At 51.6% G+C, this 15,706-nt stretch overlaps 1 protein-coding gene across 1 annotated transcript in view; it reads left to right on the top strand.

Annotated features, from left to right (window-relative positions):
- Wipi2 (WD repeat domain, phosphoinositide interacting 2) overlaps positions 1-14,362 on the top strand; it is a 28,431-nt gene extending 14,069 nt beyond the window's left edge. Inside the window, exons 3-12 of the mRNA NM_001007615.1 lie at positions 3,689-3,858; positions 5,596-5,692; positions 6,488-6,585; positions 6,934-7,026; positions 8,363-8,433; positions 10,212-10,319; positions 11,401-11,565; positions 12,515-12,622; positions 13,290-13,447; positions 14,068-14,362. Of these exons, the coding sequence (NP_001007616.1) occupies positions 3,689-3,858; positions 5,596-5,692; positions 6,488-6,585; positions 6,934-7,026; positions 8,363-8,433; positions 10,212-10,319; positions 11,401-11,565; positions 12,515-12,622; positions 13,290-13,447; positions 14,068-14,180 (1,181 nt within the window). The 3' untranslated portion in view covers positions 14,181-14,362. The remainder of the gene's footprint in view (positions 1-3,688; positions 3,859-5,595; positions 5,693-6,487; positions 6,586-6,933; positions 7,027-8,362; positions 8,434-10,211; positions 10,320-11,400; positions 11,566-12,514; positions 12,623-13,289; positions 13,448-14,067) is intronic.
- The last annotated feature ends 1,344 nt before the right edge of the window (positions 14,363-15,706 follow it).

Here is a 15,706-nt window from a genome sequence, read left to right as displayed (position 1 = left end):
CATCAGCCTGGGTGCACTCTGGCCCTGGAGCGCCACCTTCGGTAAGGGCTCAGCCCGGTCAGTTGTGTCTCCTTCCCTCACTGGCCTTTATTTACCATTGCTGCTCACGGTGGCTGAGCTGCCCTTTGGAGTAGACGCGGCTGTGCTGAGTGCGGGGTTCATGTGTGGTGCTGGTGTGCTGCTCCTGTTCTGCTAATGCAGTAGCCGTGGCCTGGAGAGAAGGCTCACCGGATAGACCCCAGAGCCCATGGAAAGATAGCTATGGTGGCAATGGCTGAACAGACAGGTAGATCCTGGGAATGATCTGGCCAGCCAGTTTACCCCTATGTAAGCACCAGGTTCAGTGGAGACCAACAGAGAAAGACACCTATCAATAATCTTTAGCTTGGCTTGCTCAGTTCACAGGCATCCACACAAAGTCAGACCAGGGAAGAAGGTTCCCTGCAGTTTGCAGAGGGGCTTAATCCTTTTCTTAGTTTCTGGCCCCTGTGGAAATCAGATTAAAGTTATAGATGTAAAAAATGCCCCAGAAAATTCAGTAGCTGTCAGATGTCTTCAATGGCTTAAGAGATACCCCCTCCCGTTGCCTAGAGTCAAAGGACTGGAGTTCCCTGAGGTCTGCATATACTTAGCTCTGCCTTGTCCCAATGGCCCATTTCTCCCTGGTGACGTGACTTGCACTGAGAGTCCCCTCCCACTTGTGTCAGTAACTTCTTGCGTCAGGTGTTAATATGTCAGCCAAAGTTCATATGTCCGCACTAGGCTGCCTGGGATGGGCTTTAGTGCGTTTACAAAAATAAAAGCCAGCCTCATCGGGGTACAGTGTCTATACCTTTATGGCCTATGAATCTGCTTAAACTATCAAAGGACGTGCAGTGCACTGGCTGAGTTGCGCAGCCTACCATTGTGGAGTTTGCAGATGTTTTTATCACCTCTTAAAGCCGGAGTCCATTAGCAGCTCCTCCCCAACCTCTCCCACTCAGCCATGCTCAGCTGCTCATCTCCTTTCTACATCTATAGACTTGCTGTCTGGGCTTTGCAGATAAATGCAGCTGAGTGTGGTTGGCTTTGCTCATGTGGAATGTTTTTACAGCTCGTCCCCGCACTCCCGTGTACCCGGCTTCCTTTGAGTTACTGCTGAGTATTGCTGGACTGTCGAGCCGTCCTGTTTGGTTCGTCCACTGATTTTGGGCTGTTCGTATTTCTTGCTTGCTGTGAATAACACTGTTCTGTACATTGATGTGCAAGCAGCAGTATGAATGCCCGTTCCCGTTCACAGAGTAGGTGGAGGAACTCTGCTGTAGCCACTGGTGAATAAAGCTGTCAGGTAACTAACTTCCTAGAGTTGGAAAGATGGGGTCAACAGATAGCCACACAGACAAGCACTAACCATCTGTGGTGACTGGAGGGGGTGAGCGTCCTCACACCCAGTACGGGGCTCAGCGCCCAGCGTTTCTGGTCTGTTTTATTTTGTTTAGCTGACTCCCAGCCTACTGTGGGGGCTATAAAGGCTGGGAGGAGTTTAGTGTCTCAGGGAAGATATTAGATGGAATATAAAGTCTGGCTAGTCCCTCTGCAGGGCAAGCATCCAAGTTCTAACAGACTTGGATCCAGGTGCTTCCCCCTATCCTACCCTCACCCCCACTCCCACCCCTGAATCTATTGCAGGGATGTGCAGTGAGGCAGGGGCATTGTTGCTCTGTGTGCAGTCTCCAGTGCAAATTATGGTTTCCATCATTCAAGATGGAGAATTAATTAGAGAGTCCTCTTTTTGGCTTTTTTGAGAGGGGCTTTTGGTAGCCCTGACGTAGCCTTGGCTGTTCTGAAGCTCATTATATAGACCAGGCTGGCCTAGAACTCACAGAAGTCTGCCAGTCTCTGCCTACCAAGTACTGGAATTAAAGATGTGCACTACCATGCCTGGCCAAGAGGAATTTTTCTTTTTTTTTTGGAGCTGGGGACCGAACCCAGGGCCTTGTGCTTGCTAGGCAAGCGCTCTACCACTGAGCTAAATCCCCAACCCCCTGGTTTTCCTTTTTAAATTAGTGTGTGTGTGTCTGTGTGTGTGTGTGTGTGTGTGTGTGTGTCTGTCTGTCTGTCTGTCTGTCTGTCTGTCTGTCTGTCTGTCTGTGTGTCTAGACAGTCCTCCAGGCTAGCTAGCCAGTGAGTTGCATGGACTGTCATGTCTTTGCTTCCAGGCACACTACCCTGCCCTGCTTTGTACATGGGGTGCCACCTCTTCTGCCCCACCCCATGAACACGCCCCTTTAAAAAAAAGTCTCAGCGGCCTTTGCTGACCTAACTGTAAAGCAGGCTGGCCTCAAAGTCACAAGGGAACCACCTGCCTCTGCCTCCTGAATGTTGGATTAAAGGCGTATGTCACCAGAGCTGGCAGCTAGAACTGATCCTCTTTCCCACCAGGTTTCTCCTCATGACAGATGTCCTTATGATTTCTTGACGGAAGTTCTTTGTGCTGCAGACAGTTGGCATTCTGGGTCTCTAGCCTGTCGGTACACCTGGTTGGCTGTGTTTCAAGTGCTTGTCTTGTACAAATCTCTGACTTCTAAGAGCTTGCGATGTTAACCATTCTTTTGTTACAGTGCACTCTGAGCAGAGGTTGGCACCTATATCAGGATGCTTATGGGCAAAGTTTCTGCAGCCTGGGACCCATCTCCTGGCTCCCACCCCTCTGGCTTGTGCCCCAATGGTGGCAGCCACTTGTGCTTTTGATTCTTGAAATGAAGGTGTGCTTGCTGCTCTAGAAAGGAAGCAAATGTGATTTGTGTCATCTGGCTAAAAGTGCCCATAAATAAATTATAAAAAGCTTAGGATAGGCCTTGGTTTTACTGCCTGTTCCATTGCGAGCACATTCCCATGCTTAAAACAAGAATGGGCGTGCCTGCTTCTAGCTTATGTCTGGTATACCAGTCTACATTTGTGTCTAGTGTGTTAGTATACGTTTGCATTTCAGGTCAGGCAGACCTGATGGAACCATGTACTTGCCTAGAAACACAAATGTTCTTTGACTTACACAGGGTTGCATCCTGATGCACCCGTCCTCAGCTACAAAGAGTCAGAGCTGAGTTTATCAAGCCAGCCTACTGAATGCTGCGACATCATGGGGCTGACTCGGAGCTCTGGTTCACTGCCCAGGGCCACAGCAGTTATGGATTGGGCCTTAGCATGCTTCCCTGGCAGCATCTCCTTCTGTGACCTGACTTGAACAAGTATGGGCCAGTGAGATGGCTCAGTGAGTAAAGGCGCTTGCTGCCAAGCCTGACGACCTGAGTTGGAACCCAGGACCCCCATGGTAGGAGGAAAGAATAGACGTCACAAGTTTCCTCGACCTCCACTCCTACCATGCACACACCCACACCCACAAAACAACAGCAGATGGATGGAAGTCCTGCCCACAGCAGAGCGTGTTTAAAGCCGCCCTCTCGTGTTTCTGTGCTTTGGTAACAGAGTTTGCACATAGGGTGTGATCTATGTAGTGACAGAAGCCATCGCTCCAGACAGACTTTCATCCCCTCTGCTGATCTGTGGCTCCAGAGATATGTCACCCATGTGTCCTTTATAGTGTTCTGTGCCGTGGGCCTGTTAGTGCATGCACCGTGTCTGTGGGCAGATTGCATGCCTTAACCCGGAAACGCATGTGTCCATGCGTGTGTTTTTCTTCTCATTCCAGCTGACACCGAAGATGTCTGCATCGTGGAGAGATTGTTCTCAAGCAGCTTGGTGGCCATCGTCAGCCTCAAAGCTCCCAGGAAGCTGAAGGTTTGCCACTTTAAGAAGGGGACTGAGATTTGCAACTACAGCTACTCCAACACCATCCTGGCTGTGAAGCTGAACAGGCAGGTGAGTAGCACCCTGTGCTGCAGCTCAGGTGACAGCACCCGCCTTGCCCACTGGGCCCCTGCGCCTTGGGCACACAAGCACAGCATGAAACTGGCTGAGCACGGTGAGAGGCACAGGCAGGAGGATCAGAAGGATGGGAGCCTCCCCAGCTCTGCACCATCACCTCTACTCCCCTGTGCCTGTCCATTTCGGATTCTTAAGATGGGCTCTTTAGGTAGCCCTGGCTGTCCCGGAGCTTGCTATGTAGAGCAGGCTGGCCTCCAAATCACGGTGGTGCATCCGGCTCTGCCACTATAGTGCTGGGATAAGGTGTGCAACACCATGGCCTGACTGTTCACACATTTGCTTAGCCAGACCCTCAGCTCCATTCTCAGCAGCTTTGCTCAGGCAGTCCCACACATGGCACTGGCTTTGTCCCTGTCAGCATGCTCAATTTGTCCTCGGGGCACGAGTCTTACTCTTAGGTTCCTGTCTGCAAGTCTGTTCCCTCTTTTCCTTTGAATTTTTCCTCAAACCAACAAGACAGACCCACATGGCACAAGTGCGTGTGGAACCTGAGTATGTTTGCTGGCCTCCGCCTGTGCACCGGTAGCCGCTGCAGAAGAGCCTCCAGCATTTTCTCTGTGTGGCAGCACACACATGAGCAGGGAAAGGTGCCTTGGCAGCAGGCTGGAGAGCTTAGCTTCCCGTACTGGGAGAGCAGTTAGCCAGACATGTGTCTCCTGGTTCCCTGATTAAACTGGGAATTGGCCAGTTATGCAGTTGAGCTGGACAGTTGTGGGACGGAATAGCCTTAGCATTTTTCACGGTGAAGACATAACTGATACAGGCTCTTGTACATGTTAACGTGGAGTAGCCGTGGGCCAAGCTCCTCGAGGTATTGACCCTGACCCATCATCTAGGAGCCCCAGCGTCCTATCTTTAAAATGAGTAAGAACAGGATAGAGACCTGGAGAGCTGGCTTAAAGATTAGAGCTCTTGCCCTGCACCCACATCGGGTGGCTCACAGCCACCTGTAACTCTAGCTCCAGGGGATCCAGCGCCCTCTTATGACCTCAGATCTAGGCACACACAGTGTGCATGCATGCATGCAAGTGGACACTCACACATCTAAAAACTAGTGAGTAGAGCACTACAGCAAAATTACCCGTGCGCACAGTGACACAAACCCTGTGCTTTTACTTGTATTTTACCTGTACCTCAGTCACCATGGGTTTGGGGAGCTGTAGGGTTTTTTTTGTGGTACTCGGGGCAGACCTCACACGTGCAAAGCATGAGCCTTTACTGCTAAGCCCATTTTTACTTTTTATTTTGTGATGGGGCCTCAACCGTGCCATCCTCCTGCCTCAGTCTCTAGTAGGTGGAGGATGGGCCTGTGCTACCTGGTTGGGCTCACACAGCAGGTGCTGTTATCCACTGGGCCATCTCCCCAGCCCTTACCATCATTTTCTAAAGCAGGTAGTCTTTGTAGATCTCTGCTCAGTCACCCAAACACATGGTACTGAGTTAAATCACCGAGTGAGAGTTGATAGTGCACTTGGCATCTGTAGTTGTGGGAGCTGATGCAAATGGCTCCAGAGCCTGCTTGGCAGTGGGAGGCAGCTGCACACGCTCTCTCTGGACAGCAGCCTGCATGGTGTCCTAGTGGAGATTGTCGTAGTCCAGGAGTCAGCGAAGGTGCAGCACGGCACGTGCTGGCCCAGGCGCTTCTTGATGCTTTGTTGGTACTGTTTCTAGAGGCTCATCGTGTGTCTAGAAGAGTCGCTCTATATACACAACATCCGGGACATGAAGGTACTTCATACCATCCGAGAGACACCCCCGAACCCTGCAGGTAAGCCATTGCTAATTAGAGTGTGAGCCTGTGAAATGGTTCAGTGTGTTAAGGCCCTTACCACAAGCCCAGCGACCTCAGTGTGATTCCTACCATCCACGCTGTGGAAGAAGAGAACTGACTTCTGCAGCTTGACCTCTGACCTGTACATGGTGGGCATGTGAACACACACCAAAAGTAAATACATAGGTAGAAAAAATTTAAAGGAAGAGCCCAGTTTTGTTTTGTTTCTTTTTTTTTTTTTAGGGGGAAGGGAGGCTTTTAAGGATAACCGTGGGCTGGGAGGTGGCTCAGCAAGTAAATGGGCGCTTACAGCCAAACCTGACAAGCTGAGTGCCGCTCCAGGAGCTCACACGGTGGAAGGAAGTTGCCTCTGCCTAATGCACACTAAGTAAACAGATGTATCGTGATAGCGGGCGGTGGGAGTTTCCTGTCTGGTGTGCGCACAGTCAGGTGTAAGATTCAGAAGGTGCAAACTGACGGATCATTCCTCCTGGCCCTGTGCCTCTGAGCCGCCTTCCCTGCGTGGCTATCTTGTGAGCATGTAAGCGCATAAGCTCATTGGTTGGAAGAGCTTTATTTAGCCCAGTCTGCTGGTCATTCCTAACCAAAGTTGTTTCATCTCTGAATGATACCAGCCATCACCCAGAGTGGCCTGGGGTGGACAACTTGAGGGGGGAAGTGATTATCTGCTATTTTTTTATTATTTTTGTTCTAGAAATGTTAACTGTGCCCTAACACCAAAAGGTATCCTTCTAGATTCAATTTGCATTCAGTTGTCATGTGTCTCCACAGGCTTGTGTGCACTGTCAATAAACAATGACAACTGCTACTTGGCGTACCCAGGGAGTGCGACCATTGGAGAGGTGCAGGTCTTCGACACCATTAACTTGGTGAGGTCCTTGCGTGGCTCTGGAGGACGTGTTTTGCTGGGAAGGCATGCAGTGGCATCCTGGGCTCAGCAGCATGGCTTCTCGTGCTCTCCAGAGGTGGCAGAGCAGGTCTCGCTGAGCTGCCTGTGTCTCACCAGCGCTCACACAGTGCTGAACCCCAGGGGGCGCTTGTTGGCAGAAGCCAGCACACGGGGTCAGCTGCTCTGCCTGCCGCAGTCTGAGCAGTGTTTCCAGACCTGCCGGCCACGGGGCTCCACTGCTCATGCTCTAACAGCCATTTCCACCTGAAGGCCCTGGGGGACAGGATTCCTCTGTGACAGTCATGTTTTCTTTATTTTCCCCTTTCAGAGGGCTGCAAACATGATCCCAGCTCATGACAGTCCCTTAGCAGCCCTGGCTTTTGACGCAAGTGGGACCAAGCTTGCCACTGCTTCTGAGAAGGTATGTCTGCTGTGGCCAGGGGAGGGGAAGCTGGTTCAGTGGGCCCCATGGACCCTGCTCGTTCTCTTCACATAGTCCAAGTGCAACAGGTTTCCTATTCCTCAGTGCACTGTAGGGGCTGCAAGTGCCAGCTTCCCACCTTTGAGAATGCCTGAGGGAGACTACCTACCTGTGCAGAGAGCAAATGCGTGATGAATGGTCAGCTGGCTCTGCCACTTCACGCATGTCCCACGACTGAGAAAAACTGGTCATATGGTAGCCAGGAGGAGAAGGGGACGGAGGCGGCCATATTCCCTTTAAGGACACACTTCCAGAGAGTGGGACTAACTTCCTCACCTGGAAGGTCCTGCCACCTCCCTAGTGCTACAGGATGGGGTTGTGTGACACACTGCAGGGAGCAGTGCGGTGGTTCAGCCAGTGTATGTGTTGGCGCTTGTGCATGTGTGTACACAGAGGGAGGGCAGGGGCTGACATGGTAGGAAAGAGCTGACTACCTAGGCTGTCTCAGGCCCCCACATGTGCACTGTGGTGCGCACACACACACACACACACACACACACACACACACACACACACCCTCTACTAAAGAAAAGAAGAGCACACACTTGTTTGTGGCATAAGGTAGGAAAACATCAGGCATAGTACTGACTGACGCAAGAAGCAGGTTAGGCCTCTGAGCTCAGAGCCAGTCCTGTCCGTGCAGTGAGTCCCAGGCCAGCCAGGGACATAGTGGGACCTTATCTCAGCCTCAAAAACAGCAACAAAAAAACCACTTTAGTGGCTGTAATGTTTGTTTTTCTGTATAGCCCTGGTTATTCTGGAACTCGTTTTGTAGACCAGGCTGGCCTTGAACTCTTGAGATCCACTGCCTCTGCTTCCCAGGTATATGTAGTATTTTTAAGCATCACTATTTTGAGACATTGATTTTTGTCTCTTACATAACTGTTATTGCAGGTAATGCCGTGTTTAAGTCATGTGTAAATCCCAAGGATGCGTGTCTAACCATTAACATGAGCAACCCAGCAAGAAGAGCTGTGGGTTTAGGGTGCGGTGCTTTGGTGAGCTCCGCGGTTGTCTTCAAGGCTGCTGTTTCCAGCTCAGTAGGCTGACTTTAAGCCACACTGTGGTGGTGGGCAAGAGTAGAACATTCTGGTCTGTGGCAGCAGGAGTGTGTGCTATCCCAGAACTGGAGCTCTAAGAAGCTGAGTTGCCCATGGAGACAGACCGCGTGGCTTATTCGTATGTGCTTATGTAGAGTGATGTGGATAAAAGGAAAAGTCGATTGTTTTGCTCAGCTAAAATTCTGTTTTCCCTCTGTGTCCTCTCTCTGACCTAGGGGACTGTGATTCGAGTGTTCTCCATTCCAGAGGGACAGAAGCTGTTTGAGTTCAGGAGAGGAGTGAAAAGGTAAATGGGGTACACCTGGCTGGTCAGAGGTTCCCTTGGGTCTCAGGTTCTGTTACCTGTGCTCAAGTCAGGGAAGACTGGGAGGACCCTGGGACTCCAAGCACACCTCCTGGGACTAGTCTAGGACCAGCATTGCTGAGAAAGTCCAGGGCCAGGAGATTCAGGGTACAGGGCAACACCTGCACCTGCTGGGGTCCTCCCTCCTGTCTACTCCTCTACCTCTGAGGTCCTGCCCACCTCCCCTCCCCTGGCAGTTATCTTAAGTTTGGGGATTGGAGTTCTTAAGGTTGGGGGTTCCCGCTGTAGTCTGCCTACCTACAGCATCCTGCATCTGTGCCTAAACCTCCCTCCCTTACTGCTACTTAAGGCAGATGCTGGAGCACTGTAGGTCAGGACTAGGCCGTGATGCCTGCTTTCTTGGTTCAGGCCCTTGAGCCATCACTGTGACTGACAAGGCAGCAGTGCATCCCTTTGCCCTGGACCTCACCTTCTCCTCTTTATTAGGAACACAGTGGAGGTGTAACTGCCTCCCCAGGGCTTCATGTCGAACTCTGAGGAGTATTTAGGAATGCTTGGCTGTCCTCGAGGGGACCTGCCACTGTCATCACCTCCCTTTTCTTTCTGGGATGTCCCCAGAGACAGAGCAGACATGTCTCAGTTATCCCTTGGCAGAGCCACACCTGTAACCCCAGCACTAGGCTGGGCTTTATAGTATAGAGTGTACACACACACACACACACACACACACACACACACACATACACACATCTGTATGATATGGTATAGTATAGTATAGTATGGCTCTTTTTTCAAAACACTTTGAGAAAAAGCCAAATATTCTTCAAGGTCTGCCTGCATCTTTGGTCTTGCTCACACCACACGTCTCTTAGTGATTCTCCTATGCTCCTGCTTGGTTTCCTATGTCCGGTGTCTGCCAGGAGCCTCTCTGAACTCTTATTGTACCCCATATCCCTCGTAACCATGCCGTCTGCTTGTGCTGCTGAGTCAGGTCTGCGGTGGGCTCTGAGTCTGGACGTGGGGCCTGACCTTCCTGAGGTAGATCTGGCCTTGCTGCCCATTAGACAGGCACTTAGCGGTCAGTCTAGAGTGCGCCACCTTCTGTATACACGCCATCAATGGAGAGGTGGAAACATTCTGGAAGTCCTAACCTACTTGGAAGGATTAGGGGAAGTGTGTTTATTGAGGCTGTGGAATGTTTATGGCCTTGAGACATGTGCTGGGCATTGCTCTCAAACAGTACCAGCTCTGCTGACAGGCCCGCCCGGGCAGACACCACAGCCCCGTCCTCTCCCACCTAGAACTATCCACAGCCACAGTCTTGGCTAAAAGCACTCAAAGAAAAATAGATTATTTAAAGACTAATTGAAGAGTTTTTCTTGGCTAAGTGTAATGGCTCACACCTTCAGTCCCACCACCAGGGAAACAGAGACTGGAGGCTGAAGGGTCTCTGAGTTCGAGGACAGAGCTCTATAGTGAGACCCTGTCTCAAAATGAGGAAGGTAGGGGGGTGATAATCTGAGCACACTCAGGAGGCAGAGTCAGGGGAATGATTGCAAGTCAAAACCAGACTGGTCTACACACTAAATCCCAGAGCATCTGGGGTTACACAGTAAGACGCTGTGTCAGCATAGAGAGAATTGCTCTTACCTGGTTTATCACAAGGTTTCTCTGTCCAGAGGAAGTAACCAACCCCAACAGTTGTTGCCAGTGTGTTCTGTGGTTGTGCTGGGGCCTCCCTCACACCCCCTGTTCCTCAGGTGTGTGAGCATCTGCTCCCTGGCCTTCAGCATGGACGGCATGTTTCTCTCCGCATCCAGCAACACCGAAACAGTGCACATCTTCAAACTTGAAGCCGTGAGGGAAAAGTAAGTTGCAAAGACAAGCTTGTCTTTCCCTTTTGTTGTTGGTTTTTTAGATTTTTTTGGTTTTTTTGGTTGGCTTTTGAGACAGGGTTTCTCTGTGGAGCCTTGGGTGACCTGGAACTCATTCTATACACCAGGCTGGCCTCCAACTCGGAGATCCACAGCCTACCTCTGCCCCTGAGCGCTGGGGTTAAAAGGTGTGCCCTGCCACACCTGACTACAAAACAGCTTTTCTAACAGGGTTTGACGGGAGTGGGAGGGAGGCGCTGAGGACGATCAAACCTAGAGCCTCAGGAGTGTTTCTATACACTACCACTGAGCTAGCTGGTCTCTTTTGAGGGTTGATAAGATGGTTCAGTGGGTAAAGACTCCAGGCCTGACAACCTGAGTGTTGCCCTGGAGGTGGAAGGGGAAAAATAATTCATGTACATTGTCCTCTGACCTGTGCACACACACACACACATCACCAGAAAGACATGGCACAGGGGTACCATTTCTGGGTGCAAACTCACTCAGACGGTAGGGTAGGCATGACACCAAGACCAGCTTAGGCAGGAGACGTGTGCTTGGAGGATGTCCTCATGCACCAGGGTGCTAAGGCCTGAGGACAGAAATCTGGGTCGCATGGGTGTCTTCTGGTCAGTACCTGTGTGTCCCCACTCTGGAATGAAGAATCACAGGTCAGCAGGGAGCTGGGTGCTTCCGTCTCAAAAGTCCCTAAAAGAGATGCATGGTCAAGAGACTTCGTCTTTTCCCTCCACAAATTCAAAGAGCACCCACTGGAGCTGGTCCCCATGATGGAGCCTGTGTCCCACCCCAGGGCCCACAAGTAGTCCTGACCTCAGTGTCGTCAGAAGTGTGCATGCTCCAGATAGGAGATGTGATGGGGGCTTTAGTGACACTGGAGTGTGTGCTCCGGAACGAGCTCCTGATGGGATGCTGTCATGGCCATGGGTCGGAAGAATGCTCTGTGCTTTCCACAGCCTATCTTTGCGGGATGTGGAAGGTTGGTCAGTCTCGGGCAGGCTGTGCAGTTCTCAGTGAGAACCCAGTCTCACCTGTTGATGGGGCTTCTTCCTTCCAGACCTCCGGAAGAGCCCACCACCTGGACTGGCTACTTTGGGAAGGTTCTCATGGCATCTACCAGCTACCTGCCCTCACAAGTGACAGAAATGTTCAATCAGGGAAGGGCCTTTGCCACCGTCCGCCTGCCATTTTGTGGCCACAAAAACATCTGCTCACTCACCACGTGAGTACAGACTGAGCCTGTGGCCCCACCCTCTGCCCACGCACACCAGAGCCAGGGAACAGTTACTGCACTTGCTGCCAAATTGCACAGGTGTGTGCTGCCAACCTGTCCAAGCCTGGGGTCCATCAAGTCCTACCTAGAGCGGAAGAGCCCTAAGCCTTACTGATGGTGACCACGTGTCTGGCATTCTCTCCACAGAACCTTCTTTGCATTTTGCAGGGTGTTTGTGTTGGTGGAAAATATTAAGTCAGAGAGTAGGAAATTGAAACTATTCCGTGGGCGCGTCCAGGGGCACAGAGCTCCTGCTTGTGCAGTTGGGATTGTCACCATGGAGCACTGGAAAGTTTGTAAGCCAAGTGATGGCACGGCTCTGCTGTGGACATTGATGCTGTTTCTAACTCCAGTAGCTACAGAGGCGTTCTGCTAAAGTGGGCACAAGCAAGTTTGGAAGCCCTGTGGACAGACCCACCCTCAGGCTGGGAGGTGCACAGTGGGCACCCGCAGAAGAGCCAGATGTGCCCATATGTGCCTACTTTTAGCACTAGGGGAGCAAGGACAAGTGTGTCTCTGTGATTGGATGCCAGCCTACGTGCAGGTTCAGTGGAATAAGCTCAGAGTGGTAGAACAGGATATCTGGCTTCCACACGGGCATGCATAGATGGGTGTGTGTATGCACACACAGGAAAGAGAAAATACCCACCTTAGTGACCAGAGAAACTGACAGCTACCCTGCTCCACCACGTGCTCTTTGGGACTCAGTGTGTGCTCACACCCAGGCCATCCTTGGCCTTGCCAGCTTCGCTCTGAGGAGCCCAGGTACTGTCTTCACCTAATGCGCTGGCTGGTGGGTTTCTTTCTGATGCTGCTGAGATGTATGTAGGCTTAGTCACATGCCTTTTGTGAGGAGATAGTCCTTCTGAAATATAAAACCATAGCTGCTTTTCCTTAGAATTCAGAAGATCCCGCGATTGCTGGTGGGAGCGTCGGATGGTTATTTGTACATGTACAACCTGGACCCCCAGGAAGGCGGCGAGTGCGCCCTGATGCGTCAGCACAGGTGAGGCTGCTCCGCGTGGCCGTCTGCAGCCTCGGGCACTGGTGGGTCTGGTCATTAATCCCCCGAAGGCTGCTGTGCTGACCTGTGCCACTGGCAAGCATCGTCTCCCACCGAGCTTCACTCTCTGGTGCTAAGAGCCTTCTGCTTTTCCTTGCTGGCCACAGGATGCCATTCAGGGACAGGAAGGAGAAGTGCCTGAGGCTGTGATGGTGACAATTGGGTGGCTCTCCAGGCCTCTGCGGAGGGTGAGGCGTGGGGGCTACAGTAAGGCGTCCTCACAGGCGCCTGCTGACCCACCTCGGGATTCGAGCTGGGAATTCATAGGTGGTGACTAGGATGTGTGTCACTTTATCAGACTTGCTGTGTTAAAGACACTGTGGAAATCCCAGAAGCAGACTGTTGTTGGTTGGTGGGAGTGTCACGTCAGGCAGGAGCAGGCACCTGTGGCACAAGTCCTTGACTAGCGTCTCAGGCCCCAGGCATGCTGACCAACTGTCCTTCAGGAGCAACTCTTTAGCTTGGGATGAGTGTTGCTTTGTAGTCAAGGCTGGCCTCAAACTAAGGGGAATTCTTCTGCCTCAACCTCGAGAGAGCTGGCATTTTGAGAGTGAGCTATCACACCCGACTGAAAACAGAGGGTCTGACCTTGTTCATTTACTGTCTCTAGGCTTGATGGCAGCATGGAGACGACCAGTGAAATTGTAGACTCTGCATCTCATGACTGCCCCTTAGTAACGCAGACATACGGCACAGCAGCTGCCAAAGGTGCCTATGTGCCCTCGTCCCCAACAAGACTTGGTAAAGGACAGGACGCCAACTTGGAAGGTAATTGAGCATTAGCTTCTGGGGTTCTTCCATACTGTGCTGCCACTGGAGTTGCTGCCTCCCATGAAGCCATGGGACGGGGCTTCCTTTTGAGGCTTGTGAAAGTGAATTTATAGTCTTCATTTTTGGGGAGAAAGGCAGTCATTGTGTCCAGAGACTCTGTCTGCACGTGAGCCCACCTAGCCTGCCACCTCCCTCTGTGAGCCGCGTGTCTTTCATGCACCGTGGGCAGAGGCTGCCTGTGCTGGCCCTCTATCGTGTGGCTGACTTTCCCTAGGCTCAAGGGGATGCTTGCAAGGGGGGCCGTGCCAGCTCCCGTATTGTGGAACATGCTTTCAGCTGCGGCACATGACCTGTGTGTCTGCAGTTAAAATCCCATACAGTCCCTTCAGTCACCACAAGTTACTGTGCAGGGCTTGTGCTGTGGTAGTGCATACTGGGACATGGACGGCATCATCTGCCTCTGCTTGAGGCTGTAGATCCACTCTGATCAGGTTGGGAAAGTCTCGGTGTGGCCATAGCTCCTAACCAAAACCATCTCTTGGGCACAACCTATGGTTGGCATGTGTGTCAGTCAGCAGCTAGTCCCCGCTCTCTGAGTGCCACTCTTGTCTCTGCAGCCTACACCGATGACCTGGGTGCTGTGGGTGGCGCATGCCTAGAGGATGAAGCCAGCGCTCTACGCCTGGATGAAGATAGTGAACATCCTCCCATGATTCTCCGGACTGACTGATCCTGACCTGTGAACTCTGGCCCAGGAGCAGACAACACTGGCCTGGCTGAGGACTTGAGCATTGCTGCTATGAACTTTGACCTGAATTGAGGGAGAGGATGGCAGAGACTTTAAAGCAAAGAGATTGTAGTTATAGCCTATCCATACTGTTGAGAAAATACAGGTTTCACTTCAGTGACTAATCCTGCTTACGAAGTTAGCTTTTTATTTTCTCTCACTCTTTAATTTTTTTAATCTCTCTCTTCTCTTCTTCTTCCTCTCTCTCTCTCTCTCTCTCTCTCTCTCTCTCTCTTTTGTTTTTTGTTTTTTTTTGGTTTTTTGGTTTTGTTTTTTTTTTGCCAAAATTAGCTGTTTGGTGATGTCTGTGGAGTCTCCTTGCTTTGCATGTGTGGTGTGCCAAGCCAGCATAGAAGAGCGAGTGGAGCGGCCACTCCATAGCAAACCACAGTTGTCAGGTCTCATGCCAGGGCACGCGTGAAGTCTCTGCGTGTGGTGATTCTGCAGGGACAGGGCCCATGTGCCCACTGAGACCAGCCAGGGCACCAGTGGACAGTGGCCTCTGTCGGGAGTCCTCTTGCCCTGCTGCCTCACCTGGGCCATTTTCTTCCCAATTTATTAAACTCTTTCCGGATTGGATCCTCTGGGACTAGCTTCCTCCTCGGGGACTGTTTCGGGTCGTACTCTCCATGGGGATCTCGAGAGGGAGAGAGGCAGTCTCTTCTCTTCTGACAGGTGAACTTGGCAGTCTGCCGGGGCACCCTGGAGCCAAGGAAGGTGATCTCATCATTGTCGTTAAATGCTCTGTCTCCCACTGTCCCCATCCATAACTGTGACTTCGTTTTTTGTTTTTGTTTTTAAAGGAGAGTCTGTAACTGCTCCAATTCCGGAGAAAGCACAGAGGTGTAAGATTCTGCGTCAGGCGTCAGTCTCTGCTGACCTGGAGCTGTGCTGTGTGCCAGGGACTTCTTCGCCCCTTCCCAGAGACAGCAGAGAATAGTGAGGCCCCGGGGGCACTGCAGGGGACTCCCTCGGGGTGATGTGCCTTTTCTTCCGGTCTTACAAGTGCAGGAAAGTGAGGTCAGATGTCAGTGCTGCCCTGCGCCTGTCAGCTTTTGATTGATGGGTGTCTTTGGGGAAAGTGTGGTCTCACACTACAGCCCAGGCTCTAGAACTCATAGCAGTCCCCCTGCCTCACCTTCTTGAGAGTTGGATTACAGATACCTCTGTGCCAGGTTCCTTTCTCAGCTCTACAGACAGTGTGAACAGTTGAGGTCCTCAAATCTGCATTCTGAACAACAGACCCTAGCAGTGGAACCCAAGGGGGTGGCGTGGCTTCTGCGTGAACAAGGCTTTAGGTGAGGGCTTTGGAGCAGGAAGTCAGGATAATATTACCAGGTTAGCCCAGCCAGGTTGGGCACTAAATGAGAGGGACTGCAGGTAGCTGCCTTCAGGCCAGTGTGGTTATGTCTCAGCGTGTTTCTGAGGGGTACCTGCAGCTAAATCTGCTGAGTCCCCTGTTCTTGCTG

Source organism: Rattus norvegicus, chromosome 12 (assembly GCF_036323735.1).
Source record: "Rattus norvegicus strain BN/NHsdMcwi chromosome 12, GRCr8, whole genome shotgun sequence".
NCBI classification, from domain to species: domain Eukaryota; kingdom Metazoa; phylum Chordata; class Mammalia; order Rodentia; family Muridae; genus Rattus; species Rattus norvegicus.
This window is presented reverse-complemented; position numbering and strand designations above follow the sequence as displayed.